We start from the raw sequence: 18,347 nt of genomic DNA, 5'->3' as shown, positions 1-18,347 counted from the left end.
TGAAATAGATCGCCACAATGATAGCACATCCTCTTTGGGACTGAAAACAAATCTACTTCAACCTGAGATTTCTACAGAAGACAGCTCAGTGAAGTGAAGTGAATTCGGGGCGGGAAGCTCACCTTCCAGACCCTGTAATTAACGCATTAAAATGTGTGTGGGGTCCCAGCGGGCCCCCGAAGGGCAAAATGGAGCATGTGGGGGATGCAGGCCGTCAAGGCTCAGCCTCTGTGTCCGCACACGCACCTGCTCTGGGGTCTGCGTCCGGGGGATCTGTGCCCCGGCCTGTGATGCCCTTCGGAAGACGGTTTCTCGTGTGCCGAAGTTCACCGCGTCACCGCTGACACGGTCATCTGGGGGCGCTCCCTCTCACCCGATCGCTGTCCTTCTAGGGGTCCTGAGACAACAGCCCCCCACCCGGCCCCAGTCAACACGGCTCCTCCCTCCGGGCCTCCCGGGAGGGGAGAGCTCATCCTGTAGGGACAGGCCCGGAGAGGCTGCCGGCTGGCCCTGCACTCGTCCCCGGGGCTCCGGAGGGGCCGTGCCGGGCTGGCTCGCTTGTGCCGCTGACCGCCTGCTTCCCCTGTGCCTCCAGATGCTGAGCTGCCTGGAGCACATGTACCACGACCTGGGCCTGGTCCGAGACTTCTCCATCCACCCCGTCACGCTCAGGAGATGGCTGGTGAGTGCGGGCCCCTCACGTCCCTCTTGAACAACACAGTGCCTTCCGGTTACTCGGGAACAGACCGGCCAGGCACCTTCCTGGACGGACGGAGGCGACGCTCCCAGGAGAGTTTTGTGAGAACAGGCGGCCAGTGTCCATCTGTCTCCTGCCAGAATACTCAGTCCCCCTAAACCCCTGCTCTGGCGGCGAGAGTGAGAACCAGGGAGGGGCCAGTGAAGCAGCCTGTGAGGGTGAGTGTGCAGGTGTGTGTGTGTGAGTGCGTGTGCACAGAGCAGAGTGCATGTACGTGTATGAGTGTGTGAATGTGTGTTTCACAGTAGATTTTTTTTTTAATAAAAGATTGCTCGGAACCAAGTAGGAAAACCTTAAACATCAAATATGGCGAAATCGGGGGAAAGGTGTGCAGGGCGGGGAGGGCGGGCAGCTGCGTGCCAGCAGCCGGGGCCTCTGTCTCTCCAGCTCTGCGTGCACGACAACTATAGAAACAACCCTTTCCACAACTTCCGGCATTGCTTCTGCGTGACCCAGATGATGTACAGCATGATCTGGCTCTGCCGGCTCCAGGTGCGTCTCTGGGGGGCTCCTGCTGGGGGCGGGGGCACCTCGTTCACGGACGCCGCCCCCACCGGGGGCACGGGCTCCCCCACCCTCCCAGGGAAGCCACCTCGCCCCTTGCTGTCCTCAGGCGAGCCGGTGGCTCTGTGCGGGCGAGCAGGGGCGGGGCACCGGGCAGGTGCGGGCCCGCCCTCCCGGCCCCACCCCAGAGAGCGGGCCGGTCCTCCCCATAGGCCAGCTGCTAGGGGACTTCGTCCTACCCGCGTCCCACCTCTCCCACCCCATTCCAGCCCCCTCCTCACCCCCTCCCGCCCTCTCTCTAATCCAGGAGAAGTTTTCCCAAATGGATATCTTGATTCTAATGACGGCAGCCATCTGTCACGATTTGGATCACCCAGGGTACAACAACACGTACGTGCACGACTTTTCTCTCTCTCGTTTCTTCCTTCTCAAGGGCTCTCTGGTTGTCAGAGGTCACCTCTTCAGCTTCACGCACCGACCAGTTCTGAGGTGGGGCTGCGGCAAAGGCCTCACCAGCACCCCCGGCTCAGATGCTTAGGACACGGCTCCCACTTTGGGACTTTGTCCAGGGCCTCGGGCCCCCCCGGGGCAGACCCTTCCAGGTCGCCAAACCCCGAGGGGCCGCCGCCCTCCTTTGCGGTCCTGCCCCAGACCCTGCACGTCCCTCTGCACAGGCAGAGCCGTGGTGGTGCCCAAACTCCCCTCCGCCCGAAGCCGGGGGCAGTACCCGCACAGGATGCCCATTCTCCTGATCTCACTCCGCAGCCCGTGTCCAGCAGCAACGGGGCAGAGACTAGGACTGAGGGAGAGGAGTGCAGGCCAGCAGGGGGCGGGGAGGCGCCTGCCACAGGCCGTGGGGGGCCAGGAGGACAGGCCAAGCTTGGCTGAATCGGTGATCCGCTCCCACCCCCGGGGGGGGGGGGGGGGGGGGCAGAGGCACAGAGTCCACCCCGTGTAGCCATCAGGCCCGGGCCGCGTGGCGCCCGTTCGCATCCCTAGTGAGGCACCTGTCCTTTCGGTCAGATGCGTCTGTGCGGTGACATCACATATGGCCGGGAACTCGCCGGCGGCTTTCATGGCAGGCCTCCGTCAGGACGGGAGTGGGCTCCACGGTGCGGACGTCCGTGTTCCTCAGAGGAGGCCGGCACCATGAGCGCCCGTTCCCCCATTTCACACTCAAGACGATGTGCACAGCACAGGCCTTAACCGCAGCCTCTGACCTCAGAACACATCTTGGTTCTTCTCCCAAACGTCTGCCTTTTGCATATGCCGATGTTTGCAAGGGGCCCGAACAGATTCCCCTCGGGGCGGCATGACTGGGAGAAGTCGAGGTGTGTTGGTGGTGTCTACTCGGCGGGATTCTAAGACCTCGAAGGTGTCTCGTTAAAGGGGCGGCAGAGTCAGAGAGCCCGGGGGAGCAGGTCCCCGGCACCTGCAGGGCACGCCCGGCTTGCCTTCCAGCCTCTGCGGGCACCGCCGCGTCCGAGCGCAGGTGCCCGAGGCTCCGTTTGCTCTCTCCCGCGATGCCAGGTACCAGATCAACGCCCGCACGGAGCTGGCCGTCCGTTACAATGACATCTCGCCCCTGGAGAACCACCACTGTGCCGTGGCCTTTCAGATCCTCGCCCAGCCCGAGTGCAACATCTTCACCAACGTGCAGCCGGACGGGTTCAAGCAGATCAGACAGGTGTGCAGGGGCCCTCTGACCGCAGAGTGGGAGGCGGTGAGCACAACCACGGAGTAGAGCCCCTCCCGCCAGCGGCCGAGGCCCCAGAAGCCCCTGGTCCCACCAGGGATCCTGGGGAACCCATCCCCCACTCCTCGCCCACCAAGGCCAGTGGCATTCCGGGAAGAGGTGCGCCCTCGGCATAAACACACGGGACCCCACTGACCTGCATTTCACATCCAGTGTTTCACCCGAAGCCTTTAAGACCCGTCCTTTCTCCAGCTTGCAGCCCGGGAGAGTGGGGGTTACAGAGGTGAGGGGCACCGTGGGAACGTGCGGGCCCTGGACAGATGCACCTGCTGAGTCCAGCCTAGCCGACTGTTTCCCCTGCCCCCCAGCTGCCTCCCCCTGCCCCACCCTCACCCGGTCGGCCCCACTGCCCACTTCACATAAGAGACCCTGGGGAGGCCTCTGTCGCCCTCCTGTCCTGAGACAGACATCCACCTCGCTGGAGGTAATGCCCCCTCCCACGCAGGAGGTCCCACACTGAGCACAGCTCTGTGCGCCACCCTCTGATGTTTTCAGGGGAGGGAAGATACCAGAATGATTTCTTGGAAGAGTGTATGGGTTGAATGGTAGCCAAAAAAAAAAAATTGTATGTTCACTTCCTAACCCCCAGAACCTTTTGTATGTGACTTTATTTGGAAAAGAGTCTTTGCAGTGGTGATTAAGTTAAGATCTCTGCGTGAGATTAGCTGGTGCTACCCAGGTGGGCCTAAAGCCAGTGACAGGTGTCCTTAGAAGAGACAGAGGAAGAGACAGATACATGGAAGGGAAATTGGCCTAAAGACGGAGGCAGAGGCCGGAGTGACCCGGGGCCACAGGAGCAGGAAAAGTCAGGAAGGACGTTTTCCCGGTGCCTTCAGACTTCTGGCCTCCAGACTGGGAGAGAATGCCCCGCTGTGGTTCCCCGTCACCTGGCACGCGGCACTCATGTGGCAGCCCCAGGACACGCGCACAGGGAGCCACCCTCGCGGTGAGGCACCCTACTCTGCTGTCCCACGGATGACAGCCTCACCCACCGGGTGCCCGGGGGCCTCGCTTCAAGGTGCACCTGTTAAAGACGCTGGGACCCGGGCTGTCCCTCCTGGAGGTCTGACGGGCTGCACTTCATCAGAGAACACCGTCCCTCCATCTGCCGTGGAAGCTCAGAGCCGAGGCCAGTGCCGAAGGACAGTCCCCATCGAGTCGCCAATTTCCGGCCCAACCATGTCCCCTTTATCTATGGGCTTTCTGGCCTCTCTTCCATGTTCTGGAGCCACCGGCCGGGGACACCGCAAGCTGCTGGGATGAGCCCTGACGCGTCTTCCTCTCCAGCGTGGGAAGGGGCGAGTCGTAGAGAGTCCCCGAGGGCTGCCGGTGAGGAGCTCCTGTTGGGAGCGACCTGGAGAAGCGAAGCAGCCGGGTCCCCTTGGTGTGTGCCCTGCCCTCCTACCCCGGGAGCAGTCAGAGCAGCGTCCCCGAGCAGGGGACCCGCCTCCCTCACGCCGCCCGCCATGGGGACGCACGAGGCTTGTCAAACGTCAGACATGAGACTTTCCTGACCGTGAAATCATTCAGCCCGATTTTTAATAATATTTTGTCATCGAGTACCTTGCTTACCAAGGTAGGAAGGCATTTGTAGTTAGAGAATCATCGCATTCTCGCTTATGAATGCGTTAGCAGAATGACGCTGTCAAATGCAAGCGGGCTTTGACCACCCCTGCGCGGTGTGCGCCCAGAGTCACGTACAGATGAGACGCGACAGGGGAAAGAGACTTCTGGAAGGTCGGCCATTGACCTCCGGCAACGGGACGTGAAAGGAACGGCCGTGGATCTGGATTCCTGAATTGAGGGGAAGTATCCGTCCTCAGTCGAAACCGACCGTCATCACCGGGAAGCCCAGCGCCGAGCCGGCCACCTGCCAGCCGACGGGCCTGCCCCGTCCTGGACTCGGCCCTCGGGGCCCATTTGCAGCGCACGGGTGGGCTTGAACCCCCAGCCTCCACTTGCCAGCTGCGGCCCGGGAGGCTCCCCGGCCTCTCGTCTCACAAATGAGGACGGTGTTGTGCAGACGCACACGTAGAGTTGGCCCCGGGACCCCGGGGAAGGGCCGTGTGCCCAGGCGGCGCTCGCTGGGTCCTTGCCGGGATTCCGCCCGGGGCTAACGCTTTGCTCTCACTTTCCAGGGGATGATCACTCTGATTCTAGCCACTGACATGGCAAGACACGCAGAAATTATGGATTCTTTCAAAGAGAAAATGGAGAATTTTGACTACAGCAACGAACAGCATGTGACCCTCGTAAGTAGATCGCTACACCCGTTTTGGGGGCCCTGGTGCACGCGTCCTACGCTCCGGCCCAGACTGGACACCGAGACCCCAAAACCCTGAACCTTGCCCTGCAGCGTCCAGCTCTCCCCGGGCAGCCCCCAGCGGGCCTGTCTTCCGGTCGAAGGCAGCTTTTGCACTTCCTGTGTCGCCTTCTGATTTGAAGGTGGTACGTGGGGGAAAGCAATCCGTCCTGCTCAGTCCCGAGAATAAAGTTGGCTCTCCCACGAAGGCGGTGCCCCAGAAAACACTCCAATTACCAGCTTCCGGGCGGGCACCCCTCCCGGCCCGGCCCGGCCCTCCACGAGCAGGGCCAGCTGTGCAGAGAAGGGCAGGGAGCCTCACCGTGAGGAGGGCCCGCCTGGGTCTGCACCCCACCTGCCCTTCGTAAGAGAAACACGTGGAAACACCCTTCCCCATCTTCGGAGAAAAGGGTTCTGCTGAGCCTTGTCTGGGCGTTAGGCCTGCTTTCTGGCCTTCTCTCTCTCTCTCTCTCTGGCTCTCTTTTTTTTTTTTTTTTTTTTTTCAACGTTTATTTATTTTCGGGACAGAGAGAGACAGAGCATGAACGGGGGAGGGGCAGAGAGAGAGGGAGACACAGAATCGGAAACAGGCTCCAGGCTCTGAGCCGTCAGCACAGAGCCTGACGCGGGGCTCGAACTCGCCGACCGCGAGATCGTGACCTGGCTGAAGTCGGACGCTTAACCGACTGCGCCACCCAGGCGCCCCTCTGGCTCTCTTTTTTAAAACCGATGGTCACTTTCTGTCCCTGGAAGCTGATGAACAAGGAAGTCCTCTGAGATCTGGCCGCCCGTCTGACGTCACGTCCCCAAAACTGATTCGTAGCTAATACACAAGGTGTGCAGGGAAGGACCTCACGTTCTGCAGAAGTTACACGGCAGGAGAAAATGTCCCCTGGGGCCAGGGCCTCCCGAGGCATCGCTTCTTGGGGACGGGGCGCAGGGAGATGCAGTCATGTGGGAGCCGGGTCCCTGCTCCCGAAAACCAGCGGGTGTGGGAGGGGCCGCCTGGCCCTATGGCAGGGTGAGGGCGGTGCGTCTGGAGACAGAGGGACGAGTAGACGTGCCCCCTTTGCCTCCGTTTTCCCTCTGAAACATAAGGAAAGACCCTGGAGGGCAGAGGCCACACGTTTGCTGCCAGTGTCGAGACCATGAGCACACAGAGTCACAGAGTGACCATCACCCCTTTACTCCCTTCCTTCAACCATCCAAGCACGGGGGGGTGGGGAAGAGGCCCCGGGTCCCCGGGGTTCCATCCACCCCCACACCGGGCGAGGGGTGGCGGCCCGCAGCACAGACCAGGGGGTCTTGCCCTGGCCGGGGAGCCCCCAGATCTCCACTTGTTCGTGCACAAGGGTTGGGGGAGGTAGAGGGGAGGAGGCCCCCAGGAGGAGGCCTGAATGCTGACGAGCTCCGCGCGGCCAGGCCTGGGGGCCTGGAAGCTTCCCACCACCTGGCAGCACCCAGCCTGTGCCCCGGGCCCGGCGTCGGGCCGCTGCCCCGAGAGGCCTGCCGGGCAGAGCCCTGTGATGGCCTGTGTTCTGGAGTCACCTGAGCGGAGACAAGGAAGGCCGGGATCGACTACTGGGGACTGACAAGGGGACAGGGACAGGGGCAGCCGAGTCAGCCCAGGTTCAGCTGAGGCCGTGCCAGGGTTTGAGCCGAGCAGAGCCTTGCTGAGTCGCCTTGCGCCTGCGCCTGCCGGGAGGCCGGGGCGCGCCCAGGGCCCGCAGCCCCGAGCTGATGTGCCCGGGAGCACCGCCTGCTGAGTCAGCGTCACACCCTGAGCGCCGGCCCACACATCGGTGACTCCCGGGGCCCAGGACATCAGTGACTCCCGGGGACGGTCGTGTGCCGGCCCCGAAGGCACCCGCCTTCGGGCGCAGGGGCAAACGCCCTGGCCCGACCGGTCTCCTGAAGTGCCCACTGGGCGCGCAAACCTCACCAGACTCGGAGGGCTGGTCTCCGGGGAGGACGAAGTCCAGACCCAAACGGCAGCAGGGGGACGTACTCCGGGCCCCGCTGCCTGATCCCCCCCTCTGTCTTCCAGCTGAAGATGATTCTGATAAAATGCTGTGATATCTCCAACGAGGTGCGTCCGATGGCAGTTGCAGAACCTTGGGTGGACCGCTTGTTGGAAGAGTATTTCATGCAGGTGAGAGCGTCCCGGTGCCACCAAACCCCCTGCAGGGGCCCCGTGTTGGAAAGGGGGATGGGCGTGCCCGGGGGACAAGTGGACGGGAGCGGACGGTCTCCGGCCCCCAGAGAGCCTCACGGCAGGTGCACATCCGAGAGGAAAGACGGCCACAGCCTGCAAAGTAGCGTCGACAGCTGCCACCGGGGACCACGAAAGAGCAGTGAATGGGGGCGGCAGCGTCGGGCAAGTGGCCTGAAAGGGAAGAGGCAGAGGCAGGAGGGGAGGCTCCCCCGGGACGGGCGACACCAAGCAGGTCGGCCTACGCTTTGAGGCCCGGGGAGGCCCTCAGACAGAAGACCAACCAGCCCACGCGGGAGGTGCCGGAAGGGCCAGTAGGGCGCTCGCAACGGCAGCGCGGTGGACCCCGGGTTCAGAGCCGAGAGCCGAGAGCTGCCCGGCGACTCACCCCCCACCCTCCACCCTGTCCCTCCGCCCTGTCGCCACGGCGCGGCCCTGCCTGCCCAGCTCCCGCCACCCGTCCTGGTGGCTGTGAACGTCCCCACGACGGAGCGGGCTGGCTGGCGGTGGCACGTTAACCTGCCTTCCGCCCTCTGAGGCCGGTGACCCTCGGGGCCCCCCAGATTCCGCGCTTTCCAACGTTTCGGGCTGTTGCCTCCCTGCAGAGCGACCGTGAGAAGTCGGAAGGCCTTCCCGTGGCCCCTTTCATGGACCGGGACAAAGTGACCAAAGCCACGGCCCAAATTGGGTTCATCAAGTTTGTCCTGATCCCCATGTTCGAAACGGTGACCAAGGTGAGTGACCATCACCGCATGCTGAATGACGTCGCGCTGAGAAGCACACACGTGCACACACGCACCAGCGTGCTGTAGCTGCCTGCTCAGTGCCCCCTCCAGCACGCCCAGAACACCCTCTCGGCCCCCGCGTCGTGTCCCTCCTGGTCTTCCGGCCTCCCTGCCCCCTGGGGCCCCCCTCTGCCTTCCACTGCCAGGGCACCTCTGCTGACCTGCCCCATCCACGGGCACACGGCCATCCCCAGGCAGATTTCAGCAAGGAGACTATCTCTGCCTCTCTCCCGAACCTTCCATGGCTCCCCACTGCCCACGACGCAGGGAAAACTGCCCGCCTCGTTACACACAGTCCCCCACCCTCCCTAGCACTCCGGTCGTGCAGGACGGCCCCCAGTTCCTGGTCCTCCCCTTTCTTCAGACCACCTCTGACTGTGTCCCTTCGGCTGGCCTTGGCCCCGTCCCACCCGCCAGCCTTCCAGAACCGCCTCAGCACACCCTTCCCTAAACCCCATTCACTCCTGCTTCTCTGGGGCCTCGGCCTTCCCGCACATTCCTTCACGGACTTCTGGGCCTTCGCCACGGCCAGCGGGGACAGGGGCACAGCGCTGCCACATCGGGCCTGCCCCCCTCCGGCAGCAGGATCGGGATGTGACTGGGGAGGCATGGAAGGCATCCCGGGGCCCAGAGCTACGTGCACAGGGTTCCATGGGGCCGGGATGGCAGGATGGCCCGAGTGAAGGCGGACGGCCAAGGCCCTGCCGCGGGAATGGCCTGTCTCCTCCGGCCACCGCGGCTGGGCAGAGACCAGAGGCGAGGCTGGCGTGTGGAACATGGACGCTGGGGGACGGGCAGGTGGAGGGCGGGTCCGTGCGAAGGGACAGGGCAGAAACAGAGCAGGACCCGGAGGTGGGTGGGCAGGGGCAGGTGGGAGGGTCTCCAGGAGGGTCTGCAGGAGCCACTGACCGGACGGCCTCAGAACCCGGGTCGGCGTGGACCCTGCTGCGGGCGGGACCCCAGAGCTCCACGGGGTGCGGGGGACTGACTCACTGCCTGAGCCGCTGAGCCACGCAGGACCCGACACCTGGCCTCCCGGACGCCGCGGCCGCGTGGAAAGACAGCCTGAACGCATCTGCTTGTCCCTCCCAGCTCTTCCCTGTGGTCGAGGAGCTCATGCTGCGGCCCCTCTGGGAATCCAGAGACCGTTACGAGGAACTGAAACAAAGAGATGACTCCGTGAAAGAGGTAAAGCGAGCCGGGCAGGAAACGCGGTCCTCCCCGGGGACGGGCCGAGCCGGGCACCCCTGCAGGGGCCGCTGCGGACCCATTTCCACCACCACCCCCCGAAGTCCAGACCCGGGCAAACCGGGGAGCGTCTGCTCTCAGCAAAACCAAACGGCCCCCGATGGCCCGCGCCCCTCGGAGGGGCCACGTCGTCCCCAAAACCTGTGCTGCAATCGGGTGGGCCAGGGCGTCGCGGCATCTCAGACCCCCTCGGAGCCGCGCCCTGGCCCCTTGCGGGTCCCCGTCCTCCAGCCCTGGGGCTGGCCTTGCTGAGCGAGAGTGTGGTGGAAGGAGGCGCTCCCCGCGGCACAGGAAAAGCATCCTGGAGCTCTCACACACGGCGGCTCGGGCCCCCGGGGTCGGGGAGACGGGGCGTGGCCCCAGGTCGCTGTCAGGACGGGACCGTTCGCAGGGAAGGTCCAGCTCACGTGGGCAGAACCGGCACAGACGCTTTCTGCAAGGCGTGCGAGTGGGCTGACCGCCCCAGGGCCTCCGCGTGCGCACGTCTCTGCTTCGGGGACCCCCGCGGGCCTCCCCTGCGTGACGTCCAGCCACCAGGGTGTGCCTCCCCTCAGCCCCCCGCCGCCTCCTCTCCGGTGTCCCTGCTGCCTCTCGCTTTGTCCTGGTCTGGCCTCCACCAGCGTCACGCACCCCGTCCCGTGCCGTCCCCCGCTCACTTCAGTCGGGGCTCCCTGGTCATGGCGTCCCCCCACCTTGCCGCCGGGAACCCCCGAGCCCCACTGAGCGCTGAGCGGTTTCCCAGGCGCCCCGTGTTGCCCTCACCACCCCCCGAAACTGCTCTGTGTGTGACGCTGGGCACGTGTCAGTGCCTACTGGTCGATGGGCGTCCCACGACTGGCCTCTCTAGAGGGATCCCTCCACTACAAGGTCCCCGAGAGGTCCTGAGACTCCAGAGGCTAAGAGCAAATGGTACAGAGAGCGATGTCAGAGCAGGTGTGCCCGGCGGGGCCCCGGCAGGATCGCTAAAGCACACTCCAGCCGTCGCTATGAAGGTCCTAGGCCCCGCCGCCCAGTGGGGGCCCCCGGGACCTCCAGGATGCTTCCCTACCCCCAGAAAGTACAGACCCCACCCCCCAGAAGAGAAAGGGTGGACGGGCTCCGTGCTCCCTTCCGCCAGGCCACCGGGCTCAGCAGACACCGTGAGTGCATTGTCCAAGCTCTGGACGCTGGCCGAGAAGGGGAGGCCTCCCACAGCTAGGGAGGTGGCTCGCTCGCACAGCCGTGTCTGCGACGTGCAGCTGCGTGTGTTTCGGCACACCGCGGCCGAGGACCTCTGCCTCAGTTACACACCTTAGCGTCTCAGTCAACAGGAAGCACCTTAGCAGACAGTCAGGTCCTCACGGTCTCCTGGGACCTGATCGTTGCCTTCTGTATACCTGTCCCGGTTACAGAGGGAGACGGAGAGCTTGACGGCGGGGGGCACCGACATGTCGTCGAGAGAGAAAAGCAGAGATGTGAGAAACAGAGAAGAGGGTGCTATTCTGAACTGACGTCTCGATGCACATGGTAACTCAGAGCCTAAAACGGGGTGGCACTGAAAATCTCTGGGAGGGGGGAAGGAAAGAAGGTGGGGGCAGAAATCTGAAAGACAGATGGGTTTTTTCAAGTTTTTGGAACATTTTTTATTTATTTGGAAAGTGAGAGAGGGCATGCACACAAGCAGGGGCGGGGCAGAGAGAGAGGGAGACAGAGACTCCCAAGCAGGCTCAACGCTGCCAGCACGGAGCCCGATGCAGGGCTCGAACTCACGAACCGTGAGATCACGACCTGAGCCGAAATCAAGAGTCAGACGCTCAACTGACTGAGCCACCCGGGCGCCCCTGAAAGACGGATGGTTTTTCAGTAAAGTGAGACTTTTATTCCTGGCCTATAATTCTTAGAATTAGGCTCTGAAAGAAGGGGGGGTCACGCTTGGGTTGATAGCCAAAGATCCGTAATTAGCCTATGTGCCGCTTATAAGGAAAAGCACGTTTTAAAATCTTTCCCAACATAAAGCATTTGCGTCTGTCGCCGTGAGCGTTTTCCTGTGCCCCTGACGCAAGCTGTCCATGTCAAAGGGAAACCAAGCTCATTCGGCCTCCGCGTGGTAAGGTCGTGGCACACTCACGTCTGAAGGACCCCTGGAGAGATTCTCGGGACAAAGCTTTCCAGGGCACGGGGTGTGGGAACCTGTGTCTTGTTTGGTGCAGTGGCCAGCTCTGGCATCGGAGAAACTGAGCGCAGCCAAGTACAAGCTGAGAGACCCACACAGGCGTCTCAGCCTCTCTGAGCCTCAGAGCCCTCATCTCCGGCCTCGAGATAATCACACCATCATTACCCCTTCCATGAGCAACATGCCGGTCCATCAGAAGCGCTCGGGAAACACTGGCTTGGCGTGTTTCGGTCACACCCTATTTTTTAGTGGGTCAGGAGAAGGATCAAAATCGTTTCATTTGGCCTAAATGTGCTCAGCCGTGTGTCCAGTCCTTAAACATCCCGTGCGTCCTCCTGTGACAATGCTGATTGTGTTGATTGTGGGGGGTTTCAGCCCCCACGAAAACAAACCAGTAGGTCTTTTCCCTCTTCCGAGCAGACGGAGCCTGGAGGAGGCAGGACGATGCGGGCCGTGGTTCTGGAACAGGCTGGCCGAGCCTCGCGAGCCGTCCGCGCGGGGGAGAAGTTCATTCCGAGCGCCTGACTCCACGAGACCACGTTTTCTAAGAACTGTTTTGTTCACCGATACAAAAAAAAAAAAAAAGGAAAACGGAATTCATGATGCTGTACAGAATTTTTATTTTTAAACTGTCTTTTAAATAATATATTCTTATACAGAAACGGGTACTGTACTTTTTCTTTGTAGTGTTGTGTATCCGGGGGCTGCGTGTGGCAGTCCCCAGAGCCCCCGAGCTCTCACGGGGGGACAGGAACTGTGCTTTGCTCGCAGATGTGTCTGCGCGGTGTGATGTGACGCTCCCTCCCGTGTAAATTCAGAATTAAATGCCAGGCGGTGCCCGGAGCACAAGGACGTGCACGTGTCCTGTTTGTGAGCAGCGAGGGGGCATTGGTGGCTGTGTGTGGGGAGGTGGGAACGTGCCACTTCAGTCAGCAGACTGTGCACACCACGTCTCAGGGGAGGACAGCTGTCCTTTCTTCCTGCCTTTGCTTTTGGGACCAGCGCTGGGAACAATCTGGGGGGCCCCGTGCCCATAAAGGGAGACCTGACCCCGGCTGGCAGGCGGTCACGCTCTCCCTCGGCCCCGCTGCGTGCGTTTAGACCCCATGACGCTTCCCAGGGCCACTGGCTCCTTCCCTGCACCCCCTCGGGACAGAAGAGGCTCCTCTCGGATGAACTGACCTGTCAGGCCGCCCGCCTAATCTGAGCTCTGCGGACATTTCACCCGCTGCCGCAGAGTCTCCTCGGAGCACGCCTTGGTGAATTCCAGAATATTGCTTTCCACCTCTGAATAATTCATCTGTGGGCTGTGACATTTTCCGTCACTTCTTGAATCCAGTTCCGTATGAACGGCGACCCCGGTTCTATTGCTCTTCGCGGTTCTGTTTTTCATGTTAATCCCGCTAAAGCCCGTGCACATGGCCACGACACGCGCAAACCCAGCAGGTGTCCCCGATGCAGGTCTCCCCCATGCCTGCGTGGCGCCCTGCACTGAAGTCCGTGACCCGCTCCTCCCAGCGAGCCAGCCTCTGACAAGTGCCCCCCACCTGCCCGCCCGTGAGCCCGCCTTCTGGCCAGTTCCCTCCACGCTCCCACCCCCGTGAGCCAGCCTCTACCCAGTTCCTTCACCTGCTCCCCCAGTGGGGCAGCCTTCTGGCCACCTGCTAACTTGTGCTCCACACCCACTTGCCACACTCTGCCCCCTTGTCAAAGTTCACACAGCGACCTCTGAGTTCAACACTTGGGCACACACACACACACAGGTCCACACGCGTCTGCGTGAGCATACCCATGCCGACACACAGAGAAGCACGTCCACACACGCTCACACTTGCATGAACAGGTGCACAGGGCTGCACACGTGTGCTTGCCCACCGGGTTGTACGTAGACACGTGCCGATGCACGCCCACGCACACAAATACACAACACGCTCGCGTGCACGTATCCACATAATCACACGGACGGCTGCAGACACACACACGCATACACACTCCCGCACACTTTGTCTGCATCATGGGGTTGCGGTCCCACCAAGTCCTGGAACGAGGAAATCCACAACTAGGAGGGGCCTGTAAGGAGAGGACGTCGGTGACAGTCCCCCTCCTTGTGGGACAGCCTGGGTTCCTAGCGGAAAGCTTAGACACGGGGACAAAAGCATCAGCATCAGCATGAAGGAGAAAATGCTCAGAGCCATGCTGCCCATCAAAGACACGCGGTGCCCGGCACGGTCCAAACGTGACACGGGCGGCCGCCCCCACGGCCCCACACACGGCACACGGCAGCAAGACACCGGCACCTTCCTGCAAACCCCCTACGCCCCCATCACCCTGTGTTCACACGAGGGGACAAGAACACGCTGTTTTCCGTGGTCTTCCTCTCCCAACTTTGTAGCGATTCAGGGAATGATGCGTGGGGTCAAACCCCGGCTCCGACGGAACCCCCCCAAACCCCGCTCCCAAATGTCCTGCCCGAGCTGGGCCCTGACGAGGCGCTGGGCAGGCGGCTCCCGCCGCACCCCTTCTCCCCCTGCTGAGGACACAGCAGCCTCTTGTGGCCCCAGCGCTGAGCCCGGGGAGAAGGAGACAGGAAGGGAGGAGCATCCGTCACTCCCACCCGGGATGGTGACCCCGGGCCCGACGCCCCCACACCGCCTGTCTCTCTGCCTGTCGCGTGTCGGACCACGGGTACCGTCTGCGGCTTCCTCTGCTTGTACTGTCTGAGGCCAGCGGGACAGTCCTCGCGTGCTGGCATCTTTAGCCAAATCACATCGTGAAACCAGTTCCACTGAATGGATGGACATTAAACGAATGAACATTAAACACGCAAAATACCTCATCTCGGCCGAACAGCCGTGGGTGGGAACCGCTGGCTTCCGGTTGCCTCTGCCCCACGTGGCCAGCCGGATGCCACGAGGCCACCCGCCACGTCCCCCGCAGGAGACGCCCTATCCGGCTCGGGCTCCAAGGGCAGCCGCGGCGCCAGGCCCCGCCGCCCCCACCCCGGGAAGGGCCGAAGAGGGACAGTGAGTCGGGTGCGTGTTCCAGACGAGAGGCTTTGCTCTGGCTCCCTGCTCTCCCAGTATCACCGCTGGGGAGTTTGTAAAGTTCAAATCAAAAGAATTCAACTGTGGTTTCTCTAAGGGGCGGATAAAAGTGTCGCTCTGGATTTTGGGGGGCCATTCTCTGTCAGGAGCCCAGAGGAGCTGCATGAGGCTGCTGGGGACTCGCAGTGAATCCACGCAGGGTCCCCACGTTCCCCCAGGCTCGCCGTCAGCCTGTGTCCAGCCGGGCGATCGACGGAGTGAGCCCGGCAAAGATCGGACAGTGTGCCTGAGGCCCCGCAGCGAGGACGGGAGGCGGGCTTGTGAGCTTGGGGTGTGCGGCGAGTGTGTGGACGGCGAGCCTGGGGCAAGGCGGGGCCTCCTGGAGTGTGGCTGTGCAGAAGGGCCACACAGGGAGGCCGGAGGCCGGTGAGGGAGACACCCCGCGCCATCCAGGAAGAGAGGGAGGTGGGGTCCGAGGGGCCGCGCAGGCCCTCCCTAGGCCCAGCTGGACATGGTGAGAACAAGGGGGGCGATGCCCACCCGGGGTCCCCACCGAGCGGGCTTGACCAGCCAGTGACTGGGCCCATCCGGGCCCCAGCCCTTCCCTGGCTCGGATGCCCGGCTCCCGGTTCAGGTGACTGGAATGGTTTAGAAAGGCAGACGCCGACACAAAATGATCTCCCAGGACCCCACCCACGTTGGGGGCAGCCCTGGTGACGTACACGTTACGAACTCAGACATCTGCCAACTGATGAGCGAGTCTGCGTTCGTTTGTGGTCGCTGACCGAGAAATCGTGTAAGGGGAAAAAACAGACAGCAAAATGTGTGTGTGTGTGTGTGTGTGTGTGTGTGTGTGTGCACGTGTGGTGGGGTCAAGGATACTCAGGCAGGTGCCAGGGGTATAGGCACATACCCCTCCTGGCACATAGGCCCCGCTCCCGGCTGGAGAGGGAAGCTGGAAAGATGGGAAGATGGGGGCACCGAGTCCAGGCCTGACAAACGAGGAACGTGGGCGCTTTGTTCAGGGGGAAAAGGACAGGTGTGGCTGCATCACCCCAATCTCTGCTGCCACGTGGCCCTCCTCCCTGTGTGTCTGTGTCCAGATGTGCTTCTGCTATGGGGACATCAGTCACTGCATCAGGGCCCCGCCCACCTCAGGGCGACCTCATCCTAACTTATTATTCTGCAAAGACCCTATTTCCAGAGAAATTCACGTTCACAGGTGCAAGGGGTTCCGCTCTTTCCCGGGGCCTGGGGGGCACAGTTCAACCCCCTACGCGCTCAGTCTTAGCTTTCCCGTCCGTCCATCTCTGCCCCTCCAGCGGCCGTGCGTGCCGAGCCATCAGCATGAGGTCTGGCTCTCAGCTCTCCCTCGAGAGCAGGCCCCTCGGGAGCCCGCCTCTCTCTCTGAGGGTTGAGGCGTCACTGCTGAGGCCCCGGGCAGGGCGGGGGCTCAGCTCTTTGGGGATCCGAGGAAGGCAGAGGGCAGGTACCCGTGAGGCGAGAGAATGGCAGACTCAGAGTCCAGTGCAGACACAGGAAGGGACAGCAGGGTCTCTGTGGGAGGACCGGGGCACTGGGCGCAGGGGGACTCACAGGGGACGGCTGACAGCAAGGGGTTAGGAGAGGTTGACAGGAAGGTACAGACCCAGGAGGACAAAGTGTGACCATCTGCCTGGGGAAAGCTCAAACGTCTGGCTACAAATGGGAAGCGTATCAGTCAGCTCTTGCTGCATAACAAACCGCCCTGAAACTTAGGGACTGGAAACCACATCGCTTTTCACTCCTTGTGGCTCTGGGGGTTGAGGGGCAAGATTTGTGGTCTGGCCTTGCTCAGCTGGAGCCGGTGGGTCTAAAGGGCCTTGGCCACATGTCTGTGGGGCTGTTTGGTACCAGCCAGAGTTCCAGTCCCGGGCTGTGTCGCTGTGCAGCAGGCCACGTGGTTCATCCTCAGGGTGGCAAAGTGATCCCAGTGGCAAGAGCGCCTAAGCCCCAGTGCCCGGGCACTTTTCACGCCTTGCCACACACACGGCTGTTACGTTACGTCCGTCGGGCCACAGCAAGTCACGTGGTCAAACTCGGGTGTAAGGGGGGCAGGGACAGACTCCACTTCACGACAGAGGGACACACGGTTTGCCATCTACCAGAGTGAGGAGGCCCGTGGTCTAAGCACACAACTGGCACCCACGCCCCAGTTTTAGCCTCTTCTGCCCGCTCCGTTTCGGGAGTGACGGCTCCCCGCGGACCCCGTGTCACTGAAAAGTTACCTCGGCATCCCGATGCTGTGATCGTTGGACTCCCACTGAAAGGGTGTGGCTTGGAAGCTCTTGAACGCTTCCGTGTGGTCCTTGGAGGGCTTCCCAGACGTGCCGTGCGGTCTCCACTCGGTTTTCCCACCAGCTCTGGCCGCCGTCTGTTCTGACCGCGAAGTCGGGGACAGCATCACGCCCCACTTTCAGGGCCACGTGCCGCAGCCCAAAGGGGGTTTTCCTGCCCCTGGCGTTGTTTCGTTTCACCAGATTCTCTGCACGGGACTCACTGCACCAAGCCATCAGAGGTACCTAATAAAACCTAAAGAATTTTTAACCGTTAACCTTGCAGCAAAAGCATCTAATGAAGGGACTCTAACAACAAGTGCAACCTTTTACTCTGAGCCCCCAAGAGCTCACGGAAGGTGTCACATTTGGTCTTTCAAGTGACGGGAGAGCAGGAACGTTCAATTTTCTGAGACATTCAGAGGAGGCTGGGGTTTCCAGGCAACTCTGAGGAAGGTGGGACCAGCGTCTCACGAGTGGAGGAGACTGCAGATAGGCCAGGGCACGCCCACAGGGCGCCACCAGCCGAGGCCGGAGCCAACGACTGCGTGCTTCGAGGACACTTCACGTCGTTGAAAAATGCTCATTAGGCGATGCCAGACTGGGCAAAGTGGATGCAAAATGGTTTGTACGGTCTGATCCCGATTTTGCTGAAGAAAAGTGTTAACAACGGCTATATTACGGTGGGTTGTTTCCGCGTAAAATGAAAACCGATGTTTTTCCAGCTTATTTTCCTCATCTTTTACAAAGAAAACGTATCACTTTTCAATCAGAAGATACAACCGCGAGCAATACTATCTTTGGATGGGGTAGCTTGGCCAGTGGCCTGAGGCTCAGAGGTCGGACCAGGTCGCAGCCCAGAGGATGTAAATGCTGGAGCCCAGCGCCTGTGCGCGGAGCCCGGTCCAGGCGAAGAGGACGCGTCTCCGCGCCGCCAATCAGGTGGTAAGATTTTTCTTTCTGCTTATTGTCCGAGAAACGCCACCCCCGGAACGGTAAAGGCAGCCCCGGCCAGGGGCGCTCAGCCCAGCCCCACCCCGGGACCCCAGGCCCTCTGAAGTCCTAACGTTCCACGCTGGGGCCGAGGACACCCGGGAACAAGAAGCCAGGCATGGGGGCACCTGGGGGGCTCACTCAGTCGGTTAAGCATCCGACTCTTGATTTCAGCTCATGTCATGATCCCAGGGTCGTTCAGCTCTGCGCTGACAGCACGGAGCCTGCTTGGGATTCTCTGCCTCTCTCTCTGCCCCTCCCCTGCTCGTTCTCTCTCTG

At 61.9% G+C, this 18,347-nt stretch overlaps 1 protein-coding gene across 3 annotated transcripts in view; it reads left to right on the top strand.

Annotated features, from left to right (window-relative positions):
• PDE9A (phosphodiesterase 9A) overlaps positions 1-12,563 on the top strand; it is an 89,360-nt gene extending 76,797 nt beyond the window's left edge. For 2 of the 3 annotated variants that reach the window (XM_047846984.1, XM_047846985.1), the window contains 10 exons: positions 596-682; positions 1,145-1,249; positions 1,569-1,651; positions 2,792-2,948; positions 5,156-5,269; positions 7,367-7,471; positions 8,137-8,265; positions 9,409-9,504; positions 10,956-11,070; positions 12,137-12,561. In XM_047846984.1, the coding sequence (XP_047702940.1) occupies positions 596-682; positions 1,145-1,249; positions 1,569-1,651; positions 2,792-2,948; positions 5,156-5,269; positions 7,367-7,471; positions 8,137-8,265; positions 9,409-9,504; positions 10,956-11,054 (975 nt within the window). In that variant the 3' untranslated portion in view covers positions 11,055-11,070; positions 12,137-12,561. Of the gene's footprint in view, positions 1-595; positions 683-1,144; positions 1,250-1,568; positions 1,652-2,791; positions 2,949-5,155; positions 5,270-7,366; positions 7,472-8,136; positions 8,266-9,408; positions 9,505-10,955; positions 11,071-12,136 lie in introns of all 3 variants that reach the window. The other variant, XM_047846983.1, reaches the window with a different exon arrangement.
• Positions 12,564-18,347: the final 5,784 nt, after the last annotated feature.

The sequence above is a fragment of the Prionailurus viverrinus genome, unplaced genomic scaffold (assembly GCF_022837055.1).
Source record: "Prionailurus viverrinus isolate Anna unplaced genomic scaffold, UM_Priviv_1.0 scaffold_42, whole genome shotgun sequence".
Classification (NCBI taxonomy): domain Eukaryota; kingdom Metazoa; phylum Chordata; class Mammalia; order Carnivora; family Felidae; genus Prionailurus; species Prionailurus viverrinus.
The sequence above is the reverse complement of the archived record's forward strand: the minus strand, read 5'-3'. Positions and strand labels throughout refer to the sequence as shown.